Source organism: Mustela nivalis (genome assembly GCF_964662115.1).
Source record: "Mustela nivalis genome assembly, chromosome: 2".
Classification (NCBI taxonomy): Eukaryota; Metazoa; Chordata; class Mammalia; order Carnivora; family Mustelidae; genus Mustela; species Mustela nivalis.
In genome coordinates this window covers 180,119,141-180,139,270 of record NC_139021.1, presented here as the reverse complement: position 1 = coordinate 180,139,270, position 20,130 = coordinate 180,119,141, and the positions used below count along the sequence as shown (strand labels likewise).

At 56.8% G+C, this 20,130-nt stretch overlaps 2 protein-coding genes across 3 annotated transcripts in view; both read left to right on the top strand.

The window, feature by feature from the left end:
- The window catches only part of EEF1AKMT2 (EEF1A lysine methyltransferase 2), a 69,517-nt gene extending 54,172 nt beyond the window's left edge, over nucleotides 1-15,345 (top strand). Inside the window, exon 7 of one of the 2 annotated variants that reach the window (XR_014309181.1) lies at nucleotides 15,208-15,345. The gene's annotated coding sequence lies outside the window, so the exon portion shown is untranslated. Of the gene's footprint in view, nucleotides 1-5,107; nucleotides 5,208-15,207 lie in introns of those variants that run through there. The other variant, XR_014309182.1, reaches the window with a different exon arrangement.
- The window catches only part of FAM53B (family with sequence similarity 53 member B), a 70,941-nt gene continuing 66,151 nt past the window's right edge, over nucleotides 15,341-20,130 (top strand). Inside the window, exon 1 of the mRNA XM_082721683.1 lies at nucleotides 15,341-15,480. Within this exon, the coding sequence (XP_082577809.1) occupies nucleotides 15,403-15,480 (78 nt within the window). The 5' untranslated portion in view covers nucleotides 15,341-15,402. The remainder of the gene's footprint in view (nucleotides 15,481-20,130) is intronic.

Sequence of the window (20,130 nt, the reverse complement as noted above, 5' to 3'; positions counted from 1 at the left end):
GCCTTGCTGTGCAAGCCGTATCAGTTTGAGCAGTCAGCATCCGTGCAACCGGAGCCTGCACCCTTGTGGTCCCGGGGCCAGATGTGGTCCTCGGGCATGATTTGCTTGACCTTCATGAAGCTTTAGGAATTTTTGCATTTCTTGACAACACTTAAAAGCTGGGATTGTACAAAGAAGTCTGGATTTTCACCTTCTCTTAGCAAGGCCAGTGATTTTGAGTGTTACCCTTGGGCCCTCTTTCTCACTCAGTGCCCCAGTGCTGGACCGAGCGCCCAGAGTAGCTTGCTGTCCGCTCCCAGGGTGCGCTTTCCACGCATATGACAGCTCCCGCCTGGCGCTCTTCACCCAGTTTCGTTTCCTGCTTGCCTCTAGAAAGCACTTGAGTTTGAGATCCCTGGAGTAGACCAGACATTCAGAGGACAGACTGAGAAGTTCTGGATTTCCAGGTTTGGCGCAGGGTGAGTGGTGGTGCATGGCTGTTACTGCGCGGGGCTCTGGGTCATTCCCACTGTGGTCCTGCAGGCAGACTGGCAGAATCAGCCAGCGCTAAGCAAAGGGGACCTGTAGCCTTCTCCTCGGGGCTGGGGGGTGGCGCTCTCCCTGCTGCCCCCACAGTGGCCACTGGCTCTGGGAGGACAGCACCAAAAACAGGGCCCTTAACTCAGAAGCCATCCTCTGCCCAGGTATCTTCCACCCAGGGGGCTCTGCAACGCCCCGTGACACCCTCCTCCTGTGCCCCCCACCCCCAGCCCTATAGAGTCACTCAGGTGCTTCATCCAGTTTCATCTTTTTAGTCTAAAAGTGTCTCCATGGCCTTAACAGATACTGCGGGATTTTTTTTTAAACAAAGATTTAATCTTTAAATTATCTCGACAAGCAATCAAGCTGCCATTTATCAAGTAGATAATTTCTTTTTTTTTTTTTTTAAAAGATTTTGTTTATTTATCCAACAGACAGAGATCACAAGTAGGCAGAGAGAGAGGAGGAAGCAGGCTCCCCTCTGAGCAGAGAGCCTGATGTGGGGCTCATCCCAGGACCCTGGAATCATGACCAGAGCCGAAGGCAGAGGCTTTAACTCACTGAGCCACCCAGGCACCCCAAGTAGATAATTTCTGCTGGTGGTAGAAAGAGAAATATTTCTGAGAATAAATGAAAATACACTTAGATTCTTCCAGCCCTGACTCTTCAGCAGAGACTCAGCAGAGGAAGCGGAAGTGAGGAAAAGATTCTCCAAATGGCAGTTTATGTTTTTCCAGGAATTAAGTTTTTCTTCTCATAGTCCCACAAGTATTTAGTATCACCTTCCTCTTTCTGCACCTGTTTTGCTCAGTCCCGTTTTTCCCCTCCTGTGGCCAGTGTTCTGCAGGCATTTGATTTTCCCCTTGCTGATGCTGACACATTTCACTAGATGGTCAACCTTTGGGCTTCTAGGTGTCCCTTCAGGTTGTTTGCTCCTTATGGACAAGCACTAAGTCATCTGTACCTCGATCACCAGGTCCTGCCCCAGAAGAGATGCTGGTGGTGGGCTTAGGCCTCGCACCCCTTACTGACCGACCTCATGAACTGTTACAAGAGACTCGGCCTCAGTGGACCTCAGGTTTTTCATCTGCCATGCTGTCCTCCCTGTTAACAGAGTTCTGGGTACTGAATGCACAAACACATTGGTTTCCAAACTTTTGGGAGCACCAGAAACACCCGGAGGGCTTGCTACCACACTGATGGCCAGACCGCACTCGCAGAGAGTTTTTGAATTAGTCAGCTGGGGTGGGGACTGAAACTTCATTTCTGACAAATTCCCCGGTGAGGCGGCTGCTGCTGCCGGTCGGGGGACCACACTTTGAGAAGCGCTGCTGAAACCACATTGTTGAAGAGGGTGTCATACGCTATAGTGTTTACCTCAGCAAGGGTGTGGGGCAGCCTGCACAGGTCCCAGCTGGCGACTTGAATGCCTGCCCTTGGCAACTCGTGAGTCTTCCTTTGTATTTTTGCGCTGTGCGGAGGTACACACTTACACAACTTTGCGTCTTATTTTCTGGGAAACTTGACCCTTGATGCCCCAAGAGGTTTCGTTTCCAGCTGTTACGGTCTGAGTGTCTCCCTCCCCCCGCCCCCAGCTTGTATGTTGAGATCAAGGTGATGGTGTTAGGAGCGGGGGCCTCTGGGGGTGACTAGGTCATGCCAGGGGAGTCCTCATGAATGGGCTTCGTTTGCGCCCATTAGAAGAGTCCCCAGAGAGCCCTCATCCCTTCTGCCCTGTGAGGACACAGTGAGAAGACGGCTCTCATCCGACGCTGAATCTGTTGGCCCCATGGTCTTGGACTTGCCAGTTTCCAGAACTATGAGAAGGAAATGCGGTTGCTGTAGGCCCTGCAGTTCCGGGTACTCTGGTCGCAGCCAAGCTCTTTGTCTTCAGACTTCCATTGTCGTACTTAGACATCCATTTCCTACCTGTAGGCGAGTCTTTCTCCGCAGGCCAACTGCTGTCCACCCCTGCTGTCTCTCCCCTCCTTGTCTGGACCCTTAACACCAAGGGAGGGAAATACTGGTCAGCCTGGGTTTCGAACTTGGTTTTCTTAGGTTTGTCTTCCGTGTTCTCACTGAAGCAGGGCCCCCGCCGGGTTGAGCTAATAACCAGCACAGAGACGTGGTCAACCTCTGAGGCAGCTTGTGTCCCTCCTGATGCTTGTGCTTCCAGATGCTTCCCCAGACTTCCCAGGAGCCAGTCCCTGGCTGAGGTGTCTCGGGTGCCCTGAGATCAGCATCCCCATGTACTGGTGGGAGCTGGGCGGGGGGTCACCAGCAGTGTCCAGAAGCAGCTGCTCTCAGCCCTCCTTTCTCTTCCCTGATAACAGAGGAGCCGGCCTGGTCTGCCAGAAGGGAAAGAGAACTTGCTGCAACTGGGGAAACCGAGGCCCAGAGCTAGGAGCTAAGGTGCCTGCGACCATACAGAGCAGCCCTGGTCGGACAGGCCTGAATTGTCTGTCTGTTGGTGGCTGGCAGAGATTGATTTCATCTCGTTTTTGGTTCCCGTTGTCCAGAGTGAGTCTGAGACCCCTGCTTGGTGCGTGTCTTGAGCCGGACTAGCTGGGAGGGGGCGTGGCTTATCTGTTCTGCCAAGCTTTGCAGTTTTCCCTGTGCCTCTGTTCTCTGGAGCAGTGTCCCCCTTCCACTTTTGCCTTTTAAAAACTCGGGGACAATAAAGCAGTCATGGCTTTGAATGCAGCGTTTCTGTGGTGTTTTTCTGAGTCCTTTCTCGCCGCCCCGGTCCTCTGCTGTCCCCAGGCCAGGCCCCGGCAGCTGAAGCACAACGGCCCTTGGGCTTTTGTGTTTTTCATAGCCGCATAAACACGTGGTGAGCGCGTGCTCCGCACATGCCTTGAGCACATACTTGTAACTCGGGGGTCTGAGACGATGGTGACATTGTCATATGGGCTTGTGCATGGCCACGCCCCTTTCCGCAGAGAGAGCACAATTCTCGCATTGTGTGTTGGCATATGCCGCGTTAGCCGCGTGGGGTGGCTCGGGGGCTGCTGGTTCACGGGCAGATTGAAATAACTGTTCTGCGGCTTTGCATCTTTATGCTGTCGTTTTACAGAAGGGGGAGGTTTGGGATACCCTGTCAAGACCCCCCAGGCCCCTGACTGTAGAGCTCTGGCCGGTGTCCCTAGTGGCTCTGCTCGTGTGCCTGGTGTTCTCGCCGGCAAACAGGAGAGCAGGCCAGGTGTGGTAGGGTAGACCCTGGAGAGCGAGGCTTCAGAGCGAGGGGGAGGCGGGGCAGGGGATAGAGAGGTGGGTGGCGGCCCAAGGCCACCCTCAGCGGCAGAGCCCCCCATGCCCCTGGGCCTTAGGAGGGGCAGCTGCATCAGTGGTACACGTGCCCGTTTGGGCAGCGCGGGGTTCCTTCCGCCGGAACCTGGGAAGGGGCCCTAATCTCCCAGCTCCCCAGCCTGCTGGCTTCCTCCTGGAGTGCCCTCGCTCTGTCTTTGGCTGTTGAACTCCTACCCATCCGTGAAGGCCCGACACTCAGGCCACCTCCTATGGGACATCTGCCCAGAATTACCTCCCCATGTGGATCACAGTCCATTCCTCTGTCCCGTGGCAGTCACCGTGTTCTGGTACTTACGGTGCCTGTTGGAACACCTGGCGGGTGGTGCGAACTCGGTTGGTGGTCCGTCTTCTGCCCTTGGTGCCTGGCATAGCTCGTCCGGCGAATGCTGGACTTAGGATGGGAGGAAATCTGGTGGAAGAGGCCCAGCACGGGGTGTGCTTGGGATTTGCCCGTTAAACTCATGTTCTCTAGAAGGTTCCTGGTGTGTCCAGGAGCAGAACGTCACAGACACGATCAGCTTCTCTCGGACGATCGTGCCTGCTGTCCCTCTGCTGCTCACCACGAGGGCTTTCAGGACCTGTGGCCTCCTTGTTCGGAGGAGATGCTGGCCCATGGGGCTGACCCCAGAAGCTCTGGCTCCGAGTGAGCCCCGAGGGGGGCCAGCCGTCGCTCCTAAAAGCAGAACGTGAAGGACAAAGCCTGGCGAAGGGGCTGGGGCAGGTGTTTCTGAGGATCCTCTGCGAGAAGGGCTGCACCTGCACGGAGGCTCTGGCTGAGGCTTTGACGAGTGTTCGCAGGTTCCCAGGAGGTGCGGGTGCTGTCAGGGGAGGGATTTTGTGCGGGCTTCGGACTCTGCTGGCGTTCTGCTACTGGGAATCCATGCCGCTTTGAGTGTAGCCCCTCTGTGGACCGAGAGTTATCATACTTGAAGTTAGTGTTAACAACACAATTGTGAAAGCTGCGGGAAACCCCACAAGCAGGAGAGGTTTCAATAGCTCTTGGCACTGGGAAAGTTGAGGGAAGCAGGCTCCTCGCCAAGCAGAGAGCCGATGCAGGGCTCCATCCTAGGATGCTGAGATCATGACCTGAGCTGAAGGCAGAAGCTTAACCCACTGAGCCACCCAGGCGCCTCTATATAGTTTAGATTTTTTATAGGTCATCCTGCATGTGGTTCTCGATTCAAAATGAGCAGAGGAGTCTCCTGTCACTTCTCTTCCCAGCTACCTGCTTTCCCTCCTTAAAGACCACTGATGTTAAGTTTCTTTTGTATCCTTCCAGAGACTTCTAGATCATTAGAATCATCTAGTTTCACCCAGATGGGAGCTGATGATGTCCACTGTTCTGGTCTTTGCTACAACTAGACTGGAAGATGATTTCCTAATAGTACGTGTTGAGGGCTCTTGACCTTTCGAAGAGCTGCCTTTTGTCCGTTGCACAGGTGTTTTTGCATTTGTATACCCTGCCCCTCCTGCTGGGCTGTTAGGTGGCTTTCTGCCCACGAGCAGGACTCTCTGGAAGGCAGATTAATTTGGTACGGTGGGCTCTGGGCGCACAAGGGTCTTACAGGGGCATGGGGACTTTGCCTATAGTATGTATGTGTTGCGTTCCTCTCTCTGGAGGTTGACTCATTCCTCTTTGTGGAAGGCAAGTGAATTTTAAATTCGGTTCTACTGAGAGTTTTGGAGAGAAACTCCCTTATTCCTTTGTTGCCTGCTATCAGTGATGCCCTCTGTGATGTGGGTGGGATTCACCTGGGCTCATGAAGTGTGGTTGCGCTGGGCTGTGGTCAGCAGCACTCAGAGGAACTGCCTCTTGGGCACCTGTGCCAGACTCAGACCCTCCTGCCACCCACAGTGGCCAGGCGAGGCCAGACCACGGGGCCAGGAGAGAGCCCGCAGAGCAGCTTTGCCAGCCGCGTCTGCCGGGATCTCATGGACGTGGAAGACACTCCTGGGCACTGGCTGGGCTTTGTGCTTTGTGGCTATCACAGGTCTAGTAAATGCTTCGTTGGCTTATTAATAATTGAAGTGAGCAAGCATCTGCCCAAGTAGAGAACTGGCCAGCGTGCCGGGGATGGGGGGTAGTGGGGAGAGAAACCCCAGGATAGCTTTGTACTTAACCCATAAAGTTGCGATGCCAGTTTCTGAACTTGAGAAAGTCTGATTTGTTATCGTGTTCCTTGCTTTTTGAAATGTGCTCTGCTTCTTAGTGTATTTCATTTTGCTTTTTATTTGACTCAAGTATCAGTTGTTAGTCGTTTCCACTTCCTTGGGAGGAGGGCCTCTGGCTCCAGCCCCTCCCATCACCTCTGCGGCATAAGTGCTCAGTGAGGGCCTGTGGGACCGTGAACACAGCTCGGATCTCATCGGGCTTTTCAGGGGTGGTAGCCTGCTGTTAGCTCGTCACTGAGAGCACCCAAAACTGGTTTGGCGCCCAGATGCCAGCCTCTGACCAGTACCGGTTAAGTTGCCCCCGTTCTGACCCCATCCCCTGATGTAGTCTCACAGCTTTGTATCCTTTAGTGTTATTTCCAGCTCTTAGGACGTTGCTAATCTCTGTCCCCCTCGCTTCTTGTTCCCCCGGTCAGGGGCGCTGCTGGGTTGTGCAGTGCTCTCGCTCTTGCACATTTGGTAACTCCTGAAGATGAGGCTCTCAGCGGGGCCAGACCCTTCCCCGAGAGCCGAAGGCCACTGCGTGCTGGCTTTGGGAGGCGCCCCAAGGCCTGGCTCTAGAGTTCCGCTGCTGACTTACTGAAATGGGCTTCCGCAGTGCAGGGCAGGCCAGCACCCACACCGGGTTCTGGTGACTCCAGGCTGGGGACAGTGACAATAAGACAAGCATGGCAGCAGCTGGTGCATCTGGCAGTTTTTCACGCACTCTGTGAACAGATAGTGGAGCGAACCTGTTTCTTCCGGGGCCATTTCTGATGAGGAGGATGGTGTGCTCACCTTTGGGAATCAGGTCAACTATCCCAAAGACCTTTGGAGTCTCAGAGCCGTCACAGTGCAGGTGGAAGGCTCTAGAATGGCTCAGCAGGGCTTCCAAAGCACCTCACCTTGCTCCTGCACCCACCTCCTGCCAAAAAAATCAAAAAGGGGCTCAGGACCCAGTAAGCTGCTGCTCCCCAGGCTGCTCGTATTCATTTCACAGACAGTTCCAAGTAACTTGGGGGGACTGCCTGGGCTTGTCTTTGCAACAGGACCTCAGTGAAGCCCTTCTTACAGGAGGGAGTCTCTTTCTTTGTCGGGCCTTTCTGCAGAGTGCTCCACGGCCAGAGTGAGCCTAGTAGGGTCCGTCTCACCCTTCGGAATCTCCACCCCAGGAGGTAGCAGAGAGATGACTTTGGGGTTTTGACCTGAGAGGTGCCGTGAAGCTCAGGCATACCTGTTGTTCATTGTAACAGATTGGTCAGGCAGCTAAGTCTCTCGAGTTTGCTTTTGGCAGATGACGCTGGTCTTGAGCGCACGGTGGTGCTTGCTGTATGAAATGGGTCAAGGGGGGAAGGCGGAAGTCTTGGTGTAAGATTGTTGCCTGTCTGATTGATCTGTGTACCCGACCCAGGAAACCAGGTTGGCCGATATGACTCAGTCGGGTCAGGAGGGTGACGTCCCGTAGGAAGAAGAGATGAGGCTGTGATCTGCGAGTGGGCGGCAGATGGGAAACCTAGCGGTGCTCGTGTCCCTCCCCGTCTCCTAGAGCCTTTTGGTCCGTCCTGCGTCACCTCCCGGGTTTCACTGTGATACTTGTTTTGATAGTGTTTGGGGCCCCAAGGCCCCTGAGATAAAGAGATCGCTGCTCTCCCAGCTGTGTCCCGAGTGCCAGCTGCCGAGTGATTAGGAGCCCCCTGCGGGGTGACCTGGGGGAGTCGCACTGGGCTGTGGCCACGGTCTGAGCTGGAGTGCTTCTTCCTGCCCGTGCAGCTTCTGGAGCCATGCTAGCGTGGAAGCCACGCATGCTGCCCGGGCTGGGGGTGGCTCGTCTTGTAGGAGTGTGAGAAGGTAGCGGTCTGTGGACCCTGAAAGTCCAGTTTAGGAAGAGGATATTCTTGCTGCAGGGGTGGGAGATGAAGGTGTGAAAGCTGGTGAATGACTAACTTCCTGGGCCTCCAAGAAACTTCTAATTCAGAATGCGGTGAGTGTCACTGAAAGACCCCGAGATGCCCCAGTGTGCTTGAGGACGGAGCTTGGAGAATGAACGTGCACAACAGCCCCGTCTCTCTCCATTGATAGGTAAGAGAGGGGCTGGTTCTGTAACGCCACCTCCCCCAGCCGTGCGTGACCTGGAGGTCGCCAGCAGAGCAGAACGGCTCCCAGCTTCCCACTTCGCCGTGTGGGAGGGCCCCGCTGAGGCTCCTGACGGCAGTGAGGAAGGAGTAGGCCTTTGCTGTTGTCTAGTTTCCTGGGGCCTTGAGCACCACAGGCCAGGCTGGAGCAGGATCGGGAAGGCTGGCCTAGAAACAGCCCGTGCCAGCAAATGCTCCGGGATGGGCGCTGTTGCCGTCCTCTGTCACGGCTCACGCGCCCTCGGATCCATGGTTGAGACTCTGGGTACGCTCGGAGTTCCTATTTGCATGTCACAGGAGAGGAAACCGAGCCTCAGAGCGGCACAGTGACCTGGCAGGTGGCTGCACGTAGATGCTCGCTTGTCAGAAAAGGAGCTCCTCTGGCCCAGGCCCGCATTTGACAGGAGGAGGCCCAGAGATGGAGAGTGGCTTGGCCAACAGGCAGAGCTGCTCGGGAGCAGGGCCAGCGCCAGAGCCCACGTTTCCGGAGCCTTGCTGGCTCTACCCGGACCACACTGCCTCTGGTTTGGGCTTTTCTACTTTGGATTTTGCTTTAAAAAAAAATTTTTTTTTTCCTTTAACTCTTTACCTCCTTTGGTTTTTCCTCATGGTTTGACTAAATTCATTGTACTTGTAAATAGGTCCGACTGAAGAACAGGTCATGGTCGTCTTAGGCTAAGTGGCTTAACATTTCAGATTATCTTTGGGGCCCTTGCTGTGTCTCCCCGTCCTCTGCTCTCCGCCCTTCTCTCCCATGGCCCGGTTTGGAGGCGCGCGCGGCGCCCGGCTCTGCGCCCCGTAAGTACTGGTTCTCTTCTCCTCCCTCCCTTGTCCTTCCTTTTGAGTTTGCTCAGCAAGTTCTGGTCACAGTGTCTCGTCTCTCGTGGTGGCGGTGGGTTGGAATGACACGAACCGTACTGAGAAGTCCTGGAGTGCTCATGGGAAACTTGTCTGTTGGGTGTTTCTCATTGATAAACGGGCCCCTGACAAGTCATGCATGCAGCTGGCTTTGGTTTCAAGAAGGGACACCGGCTGTCTCGTTCCCATGTTCAGATTTGTTTTGGCTCAGGGTCTCGACACTCTCATGTCCCTGAATAATGTCACCCCTCCCCTCCTCTCGAAATGCTATTTGCTTAAACCCCAGGAAATCCCTACAACACTGAGAGTGACTGTGTTAAAGTCCCAGAGAACAGAGTCCTGATGTGGTTCAGTGGCTCATTTTACTGGTTTCTTTTTTCCCTCCAGGAAGGTAGTCTCATAAGGGGGCTTGCTCGACTTTGTTCGGCCAAGGGCATGGGTGGGTTCCTTGCTAGGCAGTGATGTGACTGCCGGTCCTTTTCCAGATGTGGACCTTTGGTGGCCTTTGGTCACTTGAGGGACTAGGCCAGGGAAGGTATGTTCATCTCAGTTACAAAGAAAATGCCTCCAAGGGGACACCTCACTTTAGGGTGGGGAGTGAGGGTTGGGTTGAGCAGGTGGTTGGCCTCTTCTCCCCTGAGAGTCAGACGTGGGCACATGCCAGCTGTGAGGCTTTAGATCATTTTGTTTCTTGTAGCCTAGTTTCCTCACCCCCGACCCCCTCCCCCGGCCCCCCCGGCACATGTAACTGGGATCCCCGAGTGAGCATGAAAACCAGCAACAGACTCAAACGTCCAGCAGCCCCATCCTAGGAGTAAGGTGCTTGGCGGACTCACAAGCCCGTTTCCTGCCCCCAGCAGCTCACGCTGCGGCTGAGAAGACATGACCATGTTAGCCACACACAGCTAATAGAGGCCTGCACTCTGCTTGGCACGGGGCACGCTGAGGACTTCATGCCTGCAGGGACCACCCTGCAGAGTCTTACCTCCTCAAGCTTCCACGTGAGGGGGCAGAACAAGGATCACGTCTTACAGATGACAGAGGGTGAGCTCAGAAGAATCATGTCGCTCCCCCGGGGTTCTGCCGCTCCTCTGGGACTGCGCTGGGCAGCCGTGTGGCTTCCGGACGGGGATCCACTGCTCTGCCCCTATTCTCCTGACTCCGCCGACAGACCCGGATGTCAGGTTCCTGCTGTGGCAGGCTCCGGGCAGAGACCAGAGGATGACTGAGGCAGGCCTATACCCAGACTCTGCAGGTGGACGGGAGGGCCCCCCATCCCCTAGGAACAGACTTGTACAGGAGGGCAGGGTGGCCGGTGGAGAGGCCGCTGGAGGCAGAGGCCTGGGGAGAGGTGGCAAATGGATGTGGATTCCAGCTGGTGTAGCAGGAAGCCAGCAAGACGCCCCCAGGGGACTGGGGACACCCCGGTGTTCATGGGGAGCACTTCACCTTCCAGGTGGCACCTGGCCTGGCTGAATATCCATGCGGTTAGGATAGACGGCACTGACGCCCTCTTGCCTCCCTGCGCCCTCCAGCTGTGGGACCCTAGTGCTGTGTCTCAGCAGTAGGTTCCGGAAGGTCCGTGCTCGGCCTGGGATACCTCAGGATGAGCCGTGAGGACGAGGACTGCTACAAACCTCGTGTCTCTGCTTCCATATTTGGTCAGTTTAATTGAGAAATACTTGAAGGGTCATTACGATGAAATGCACAGATCCTGGAGTAGAAGAGTCAGGGGTCAAGACCCAGGTCTTGGAGTTCAGCAGATGTGGCCCAAGTTTTTGTGCTGTCCCTCACAGCTGGGTGACCTAGGGCCTGTGCCTCAGTTTGTCGTTCTGTAGAATGGACTAGCAACAGGCCCAGGCGCAGGGACTCCGTGGATGCACTAAGCTGAGAATCCAGCACGGCTGCCGTGGCCCTTATTTTATTCATGCTCTGCGGAAAGGTGGACTCTGCATCACACTTAGTTCTGCAAATACAGACCAAGGAGATATTAGGCAAATGGTGAAAACAAAATGCAGTTTCTCCCTGGATTCTGTCTCTCCCGTGGAATCCCCTCAGATTGACAGGGTTTGGTGTTCCTTGCATCTGGCGTGTTACCGTATCGACTGAAGAGGCTGTTTGTCTCTGGTTTTCTGTGTGTTGAAGGTGGTGGAGGCACCGTTGTCTCGCCTCACTGACCCTTTAGGAGGCTGGAAGGCCTGGGCACCTGGGCTGAGGGACATCACTGAACCGTCTCGCGGGAGCCCACACACTCCAGCCTCAGGTCCCTTTACTGAGCCTCCAGGGCCTTTTTCTGACACTAACTGGGTCTGGAAAAGGAAGGGCTCTGGTGAGGTTTCCGCATATTTTAATGTTCCTCCTTCAAACTCTCGGCACGTAGCTATAGAGTCTGCAAGCCAAAAGGTTTGGTTCCCTTTGTGGGACAGCTAGGAGCCTTGATTTCCACCCCCCTGCACCCCCCCAGGATTCGGCTCCCCTGGCCACCCTTCTAGTGGTTCATCACTGGCAGAAGGCACGGCCCACTCAAAGGTGCACTTCGCCACGTGTCCCTAAATTTGCTGTAGGTCCTGTTTCCATACAGCATTTGTCACACGAATGGCTGAAGTGAGGCAGGTCTAAAAATGCATGCGGCCTTTCTGAAGACCTTGTCAAAGGGGCTGCTTCCCTTCCATTTCCTTTGCTTCATGGGAGGGGAGGGACAGTGCTGAGGCACGGCCGGCTCAAGCCCTCAGCAAAGTCACTGTCAGTCACCAGGCCAGAGGGGGGTCCGTGCCCAGAGGTGGCCTGCAGAAGGCCTTCATCATGTCACCTGCGGCTCTGGGCACCTTCTACCTGGGCCAGAGCCTTGCTCCCAGTTGTTCCTTCAAAGGTGGGGCCAGTCTCCCCTCACCCCCCGGCCTCCAGCCCGGCTTCACTCCCAGCTTTTCCCTGAGCCGTCCCTGGCCCCATTCTCAGACTCGACTCTAAGTCTCTGGATGGGCATTGGCATTCCTTAGTGAACTTGGCCAGGCCCGTGGCACGGATCAAAGGAATCCCAGAGAATTCCAGATTGTGCCAGGCTCTGCTGGTCTGGATTTGCCTCACAAGGTCTGAGAATGTGCCTGGATCATTTCAGATGTTGCTGTGATTTAGCTTCATTCCAAAACGTGTATTGGGCTCGTGCTGCGTTCAGGGCACCGTGCTGGGCATTGCAAAGGACCCCCCAGAATCACTCTTCCTCGACAGGCCGAAGAAGCCCAGCCCCTCGGGGAGCTGCCTGTGGCCACGTGGTAAAGTCTGCACTCGGTCGGCATTGCGAGCTGTCAGTCCGGTTTGAATCTGTCTTCCCAGCTCCTTGTCCCCGTGCTGCCACCTGTCCACACACCCTCTGCTCCTGCCACTGGGGTGCTCCCCGAGTCCCATGCAGCATGTACGGGGCAGGGCCCCATGCTTTGCTCGCAGCCTTCCCTCCGCTCCTGTGCCTCTCCGGCATGTGGAAATCTTGCCTATTTTCTTTTTCACGGAAAAGGTGTTGTAGGTCCTGGGTGGGGTATTCAAGCAGCCTGCAAAAGCTGCCCAGTCTGTCTTCTACTCCAGAACGGCAGGCGCTTCCGTAAGGCGGCCGCGCTTTCGGGACCACACTGTCCTCCGCTGTACTCATCTCGCAGCGTGGCTTGGAGAGGGTTTTTTTCTGTCCTGTCAGAGTCACCTTATTGCCGATGTGCCTGAAGTGGCGTGGTGTCCCTTTCCGTGGTTCCACCGTGTTTCATGGAAACAGCCCCCTGTTGATGGCATCTTGGTTGTCCCCACTCCTGGGCTCCTGTAGGTTGTGCTGTATGTTGTCGGCCCTGTGCAGGGGGTTCTCTTTACAACTCAGCTGCGGTGCCCCCTCGCCCTGCCTGCCTTCATCGGATTTGTGCCTGTGCCCTCAGAATTCCCCATGACCCCCGGGGACAGGGCTTGTGCTAGACCTCCTCTCTCCGTTTGGCGCCTGCCGTGTTTGGTGACCGCCCGTTTCCAGGAGCTTACGGTGCCCCGGTATCCACCCCTCGCGCTGCCGCCCCAGGTCCTGGGCTCTCGGAGGGGCGGAGCTGCAAGAGCGGGGCCGCCCACGCTGCTCCCTCCGTCCGGCTTTGTGTCTGGTGCCAATCGGCTGCATCCCGATGGCCTAACACGTTTCCATGGCGACGGACTCCCACAGTATCATTCTTACTGGCCACCTACTGTTTCACCAGAGGGATGGGCTATAAGATGGCCTGTTCCATCCTGGTGAAATTTAGCCTTAAAAAATTTTGATGAAATTTCTCTTTAAAATAAAAATCCAAGAGGACAGATAGATGCTTGGGCATCCGCTGCTGAGAACGGACGGGGACCTACAGTCTCCCCGATGAAAGTGGGGACAGTAGCTACTGTTTATCGAGCCCTTCCTCAAATGAGCTAGGGCTTCTCCCTGAGCACAGGGCTTGAGCTCTGTTTTCAGACGATATAGGAATCTTGTGAGGCAGGCGCTGTGGTCCCCATGTTACGGAGAGAGAAACAGGCTCACAAAGTAAGTAACTTGGTAAAAGTCCCTCAGACAATGCATTTCAAGAGCTGGGATTCCAACCCAGGTGTCTTAGACTCAGGACCTGAGCTTGTAACCACCAAGCCGTCCTGCCTTGTTAGGGAAGAAGGAAATGGGGGGCGGGGGTGGGAAGGGCAGGTCCCCCCTGGGCCTTGGACCAGTGGCCAGCTGCCCCAGAAGTGAATGAGGCTGCACCCAGAAAGAAGATGGCCGCCAGTGGGCCTGGCCTCCGCCCCTGAAGCGGCACAAAGGGTCCCTTTGAAGGGCGAGTCCATAGCACCCCCCTACCCTGCTCCCCAGCCAAGCGTCCAGGGGGCTGGCGGGCATTTCTGGCTTGGTTTTCTGGCCTGAGCTGGGAGGAGTGGTCTGACATTCTTTCCTTGAGCAGCTCACTCTCTGTCAGAATGTGTTGCTTCTAGACTGAGGTGGTGGTGAAACTCCTTTGTGACCTGGGAGCCTACATGCCACCAAGTCTCTTCCTGAACAACCATCCTTGGAAAATGTATTGATTCCCGCCCCCCCCTTCCCTGCTCTTGCACTTTGGATGAACCTTGTTTTCGAAGAACAGTAGAAGGTAATTTTCCTGGGCTTGCCAGCTGGCCCGTAATTGAGCAATTCCAATAACACCCACTGTAAAGTCTAATCGAAGTAAACAGGAAAATATGATTTACAATCTGGACGGCAAGTAAATACCAGGGTGCAATTAATTTTTACACAGAGCAGCAGATTCTGAAACATTTTCCTGCACGGAGCAGTTTGTTGCTAATTACAGATTAGGAGCTGCCCTTTTCTGGTATTTTTCGTTGTTATTTTTTACTTTGTGACGGTGATCTTCAGGTTCCTTGCATCCATGTGACTTTCTCTGAAGGTGTGACCACAGAGGGGTGGGCTGGGGAAATAGGATCCGAGAAAGTAACGTGTAGGGAGCGAGTTCTCTAGCCTGAGCTAAGGCCTGGTTCTCAGCATTTGCTTGGGGGTTGACGCGGTAGGAGGCGCTGGTGGGCTGTGCAGAACGGCGCCACGAGGGGTCCTGTCACTGCTGGCAGCTCTGGGTGGCGTGGGCAGGCCCTGTGAAGGCCGTGACTTGCTTCGGCTCAGTCTGCAGAAGGAGGCAACACCGGGGGCCTTGCAAATGTGTGTTTTGAAACGTGGCGCTTCCAACAGTGGGAAATATGTGCCTTTAAATGGACCTCCCGCCCCCCGGCGACTCTTCCAGTAGCTCATAATTCGGTGTTCATAATTCGGTGGAGGACAGCAGCCACCTTGCTGCCTGAGGCCGCCTGAGGGCCTCAGTTTTGACTGTGGGGTTGGAGCCAGTCTGACCCTCAGCCTCGGGCATATACCAAAGCTGTCTGTTAAGCCAGCCAGGTTTAAGATGCCATGTGACTTGAGTACACTCTGGGGACAGCAGATTGTGACCAACCCAGACCCTGAGCTAGGTCTTAAAGGTGCCATGCGGCTGAACGGAGACCCACTGCTGTACCCACTAGAGCGTGGGCTTTAGGGTTGCCCCAAGGCCAGCATGGGGGATCCTGAGAAGGGGATCCTGGCCTTTGTAGCCATATGCCTGTCCTTCAGCAGCGAGGCAGTTCCGTTTCCGAGCGGGGTCCCAGCACGGGGGTGTGCGGCCGGTTCTCTCGGGGACCCGGTCTTCCCATGTCCTGAATCCCTTGCCTTTTTTTGTTGTCTTCTCAGGGAGTTAAGTGCATGCAGCCATTTCCTGGAGGAGCCCTTCCCCAAGCGTGAGCAGCCGATCGGGAACTGCTCCTGCTGATGCCAGGCCACCTCAGCCCTGGGAGGTGCCCAGCAGGCCACCTGTGCCCAAGTCCGCCCAACTGAAGATGGCTCGTGGCCGCCCTGGGATGGAGCCCAGCGCCTGAGGTCCTTACCATGGTGATGATCCTAAGTAAAAGCCTCGACAACCAGGGAGCCGACGCCATAGCGTGCAGGACCTTGAACCCTGAGCTGGTAAGGACCTAGTGGGCCTCATTTCCCTGATGACCTCTTCTGAGGCCTGCTGTCCAGGTGGGGCTGTGGACTGCACGTGTGGGCTTAGCAGACTGAGTCCAGAGTGCCCAGGGCAGAGCCCTGGGAGATGCGGCAGGTTGGGGCAGTGGGCCGAGGTGACCCAGAGCCCGGCGGCATGCTTGCGAGAAGTAGCTGGCGGAGGGCCCCTGACATGCGAGGTGGGAAGGCCGGCACCCTGGTGGAGAATACCAAGCGGGGCTCTGCCGCCCTGCCGGGCTGAGACTGACATACCTTGTGGCCTCCGCCCGGTAAGGGGCGGCAGTTTCCCCGCAGGGAGGTGGTGCCCGAGTGGGGGTGAGATTAGGCCGCCCTTCAGAAGGCTGGTGCGGAGCGAGAGCGGCTGCCTCAGGAAAGTCAAGGGTGGGAGACGAGCGAGAAAGAAGGGGCGGTCCAGCGGCCAAGGTGGTGGGCCTTGGCGACAGCTGCCCTCCAATGCCTTCTCCCAAAGTTGTCCTATGACCAAGTGGCCTGATGGGGTGGGCCAGAGAGGCGGACTGGCCTTCTCAGACTGAGAACAGGGTAGTCCCTTAACCTTCCAGACCTCATTCCTCAGAAGTGAGTGGGGCTGCTCCCCTGCCGGGGGGCGGGAAGGGTCCCACTCTGACAAAAATAAACCTGAGGAGGAGTTTTGCAGACAGCTAAGAGTCCAGGGCTCTGCCACATTGCCTGGCACCCTTCCTAGTGAGCCCCTCCTGAGAGCCCACCCTAGCCCCCTTGTGGGCTCCCTCCCCAAGCTCACAGTGGCAGTCAGGCGAGAGCAGACGGGCCAGGCTGGGTCTCCAACCCTTGTAGGAGGGTGGGAGAGCCATCGAGACCTGAGGCCTTTATGTACCACTGCGCATGTGCCGGACACTGGGCTCGCAGAATTCCACAAGCAGAGATGGGTCAGGTCTCTGCCCATCCTGGCTTCCTTTCCAGTTTGCCCTGAATATGTATCTGGAAATATATTTGATTCCCACTCGCCATCCTCACTGCTGCCGCTCTGGTCCCACCTGCTGCCCTCTCTTGTCTGGGAATGTGGTGTAACGGTCTCCTGCTGTTGGCTGCTTGGTCTGTTCTCTACCAGCAGCCAGAGGGACCACAAGACAGGTGCATCTCTCCTCGGCTCCGGCCTTCTGCTGGCTTCCCATCTCCCACCTAGCAAGCGCCAAAGCCCTTACCAGGAGGCCCAAGGCCCATGTACTGTGGCTGTCTGTGACCACGCTGCTCTTTCTCTGCTCTCACCCTGCTCCCTTCACTCTGCTCAAGCCACACTCAATCAATGTGTCAAGCACGAGCCCGTCTCAGGGCCTTTGCACTTCTGTGGCCTGGACCGCTCCCCGCCAGCAGGACTCCTTCCCTCCCTCGTTCTTCTTTGCTCACTCAGCCTGAAACCGAGCTCTGCTCCAACCACCCTCTGCCCAGCACTTGCCTGCCCTTCCCCTTCTCTCTCTTCCTTCTCAGCGCCTGTCACTTTCTGACGTTTCGATCTTGTTTGTTGAATGACTGCTCTGAAATGCGAGCTGCATAAAGGCAAGGAATTTTGTTTCTTTTGCTTGTTGCTGAGTGCCCAGGGCCCGAAACCGGGGCCTGGGACAGGGTGGGTGCTCTGAGATGTTTGTAGAGGGAATGGACGCGGGTTCCTGCCGCCCAGCCCCTCACTGCTTTAGTTCCTCTCCGGCTGCTGCCCAGGTTCACAGCCAAGGGTACGGGAAGAGCCGCTCTGCTTTCTGCTGTGTGGGTGGGGGCGCGGGGCGGGGGGGTGCTTTCCTGCCGAGATCTGAAGAATACACTGGGAGGACTGTTGGCCAGAAGGGAACGACCTCTGGGGTGAGGGCCCTCCAGAGGTCCCAAGGGAGGGTCCCTGGCCACTTCCAGCTGTGCTGCTGGCTTCAGCGGATGCCACAGAAACTGGTCCCCTCACGGGGCCCGCCTGGCTGGGGCTCACCGTGCGGCTGGTCCTGGGGCACATGGGCCCCAGTTCCGCTGAGCTCCATGGCCGGAGTGCCTGCCTGCCAACGCGGGGCCTCGCAGCCCTCGCCGGGGAAGGGAAACTCATCTCCAAAGAGTCTAGGGAGGCCGACTTCCAGTCCGGCCATGCACAGGGAGCAGCCCAGAACAACCCCAGATCATCTCGGTCCAGTGCTGACGTCCGTGAGGCGGAAGGGAGGGTGAAGCCACGTTAGAATGCGCCCTCCCCTGCCGGCAAGGTTGGGGGGGAGCGGACGGGGCTCTGCTTCAGCTTCCTAAACTGGCAACGCCATCCTCGTGTAAATACCATCAAGATAACAACAGGAACATGGAAAAGCATTTCTCTTTGTTTTCTAATCAGCCTAAGAAGATAACAGAAAGGGGGGGGGCGGTGGGCTTCATATTAAAAAGAAAACATGAGTCACAGGCCACTTTGGAATTAGGGAAGCAGGCCCCAGAGGCACCCGAGCGAGAGAGAAGGTCTCAAACTGCGGGTGAAAGTCACCTGGGGGCCACCCAGTGCCCTTGGACACACTGGGCAAGGAAGCCTGTAGCCCCTCCCTCCTTGCCCTCCAAGGTCTCTTGTTCTTTTTCTAAAAACAAAATGCTGGTGACAAGTGACTGGTCTTTTTCCCAAGAGAGATATAGGAAAACAGAAAAAAGGACTGACAAGTGCCCAGCGTTTTGCCTTTCCCGGCACCTGGCCCTGGGGAGAGAGAGGGCTAAGGGCCCCGCCTGGCCCCAGCCTGGGCCTGGCTTACACAATGCACAGCAGTGAAGACTGCTCAGTTCCCTTTACCACCCCCCCAACCCCCCTCCCCCCGCCCGCTCTGCTGGTCGCTTTCCTCTGCCGAGTGGGCTCTTCCTCCTAGTGTTCTAACATTAGCTGCTGCTGCTGGAAGGCAGCCCAGACGGTTGACCTCGGGAGCAGTGTTCCCCAGCCCCTTCCCACACGCCCACGCTCAGCCTGTGGCCTGTTCTCCCAGGCCAGAGGGACCGTCTTCCCCGGCCGGGCCTGCCTCCTCTCCCTGGCCGGTGTCTCAGCTCTCTCTCAAGTCTGGAGTCTGTCTTGGAGGAGAGGGTGGAATGTGGCTGTAGGCGGCCTTGCTCTCCCCAGCCTTGAGGTATTTCCCACAGGAGGCGACACCGGGTCGGGGAGCCGGTCCTTCCCTTCGTTCTTGTCAGGTTAGGAGGCCCGGGCTGTGATCTGCCCAGTGGGGAGAGTCCGTGGCCATGTCAGGCCTCGCAACTGCCTGGGGTGGAGGGTCTTCATGTTCGCAGCTCCCCAGAGCTGACACTGGGCTCACTGGCCCAAGCCAGCCTCACTGGTGGGCCCAGGCTGGCCTGAAGTCAGACCCCAGAGGGGCACAGATGTCTGGGACAGTCTGAAGCCTCTTGCCTGCACAGGCTGGGCCTTGGCCAACCCTGAAGTCCGGGGAGCCCAGGGAGCCCGGGCCGCTGCTCCATCCCTGTCAGCGAGTCTGAGAACCTCTCTCTACGAGGCCGCTCATCCCTTCTCGGCTTCTCTTGTCCTGGTCAGGCCTGGCTCTGTCTTCTGCTTTCCACTGCCATGGTCTTGCTGTGTTCCTTTTTGGAGGCCGGGGTGTTCTTGCTTGTTCCGCTCGAGGGCATGAGTAGGAGCCTGCCTGTGTCGCCTTGTGGTTCCCCTTAACAGTGTTGTGGGGAAATAGTGACTTGACGGCTTTGGTCAGGAATCTGCGAGCAAAGCTCTGAAGAAGCGCGACGAAGGCCAGAGAAGAGCTGCATCACGTTCCGTCCGAGCTAGCTCCTCATTAAGACTTCAGACTGGACTGTGGCTTTATCTAAGTCAGGCCTTCTTTCGTCAGTCAGACAGATGGCCCCTGAAGCCCCGGTGGGATGTCCAGCTTTTGCTCTCCTTGTGGAGGGTCTGATTCCAAAGCCTTCCCTTGTGCTCTGAGGACTCTCACAGAGGCCCGGCTGAGGCGGGCTGGAGAAGAGGTGCGTCGCGGCGGGAGAAGCGTCACGGGGAGCTGCGCTCCTTGGGCTCTTCCTGCCAGCCCCAGCCGAGGCCTGGGTGCCGACTCCGGTGCGCGCGGTGAGTGTCGTGGGAGCCCGAGGCTGGAGTCCCCACAGCCTGCTAGGCCTCGGGCCGGCCCGTCCTCCTGCAGTGATGCGGAGGGTGTGAAGTTTGGGAAGGCCGCTTGCAGGCTGGTACAGACCAGTCTGGGTCTGTTTTGTCACAGTCTGGGCATACCGGGGATGACTTGGCTCGGGCCAGCCTGGAGCCCAGAGGGGACCTTGATGTTGGGCTCAGAGAAACCCGACAGCAGCCAGCGTATGCCTGCGCCTGACATCTTGCGAAGCTGTCAGGAGAGCTGGCGAGGGGGGGCCCCAGAAAGGTCAGGGACAGGGCAGCTCGGAGGGTTTTGGAAGCAGGTGCTCGAGGCAGGCTGGGGGACCCCCACTGGGTAAAGCAGCCCCCGCACTTCTTCAGTCCAGGCTCAGAGCCCCAGAGCAAAGAGGACCCGGTCGGCCACGCCAGCGTCCCGTGCCCGTCTCTCGTCAGCAGAGATGGAGGCGTCGTCCCGCCGAGAAGCTGTGCGGTGCGGAGGGAGGAGTCCCAGTGTAGGAGTCGGTGCTGAGGACAGAAGGAGGTCA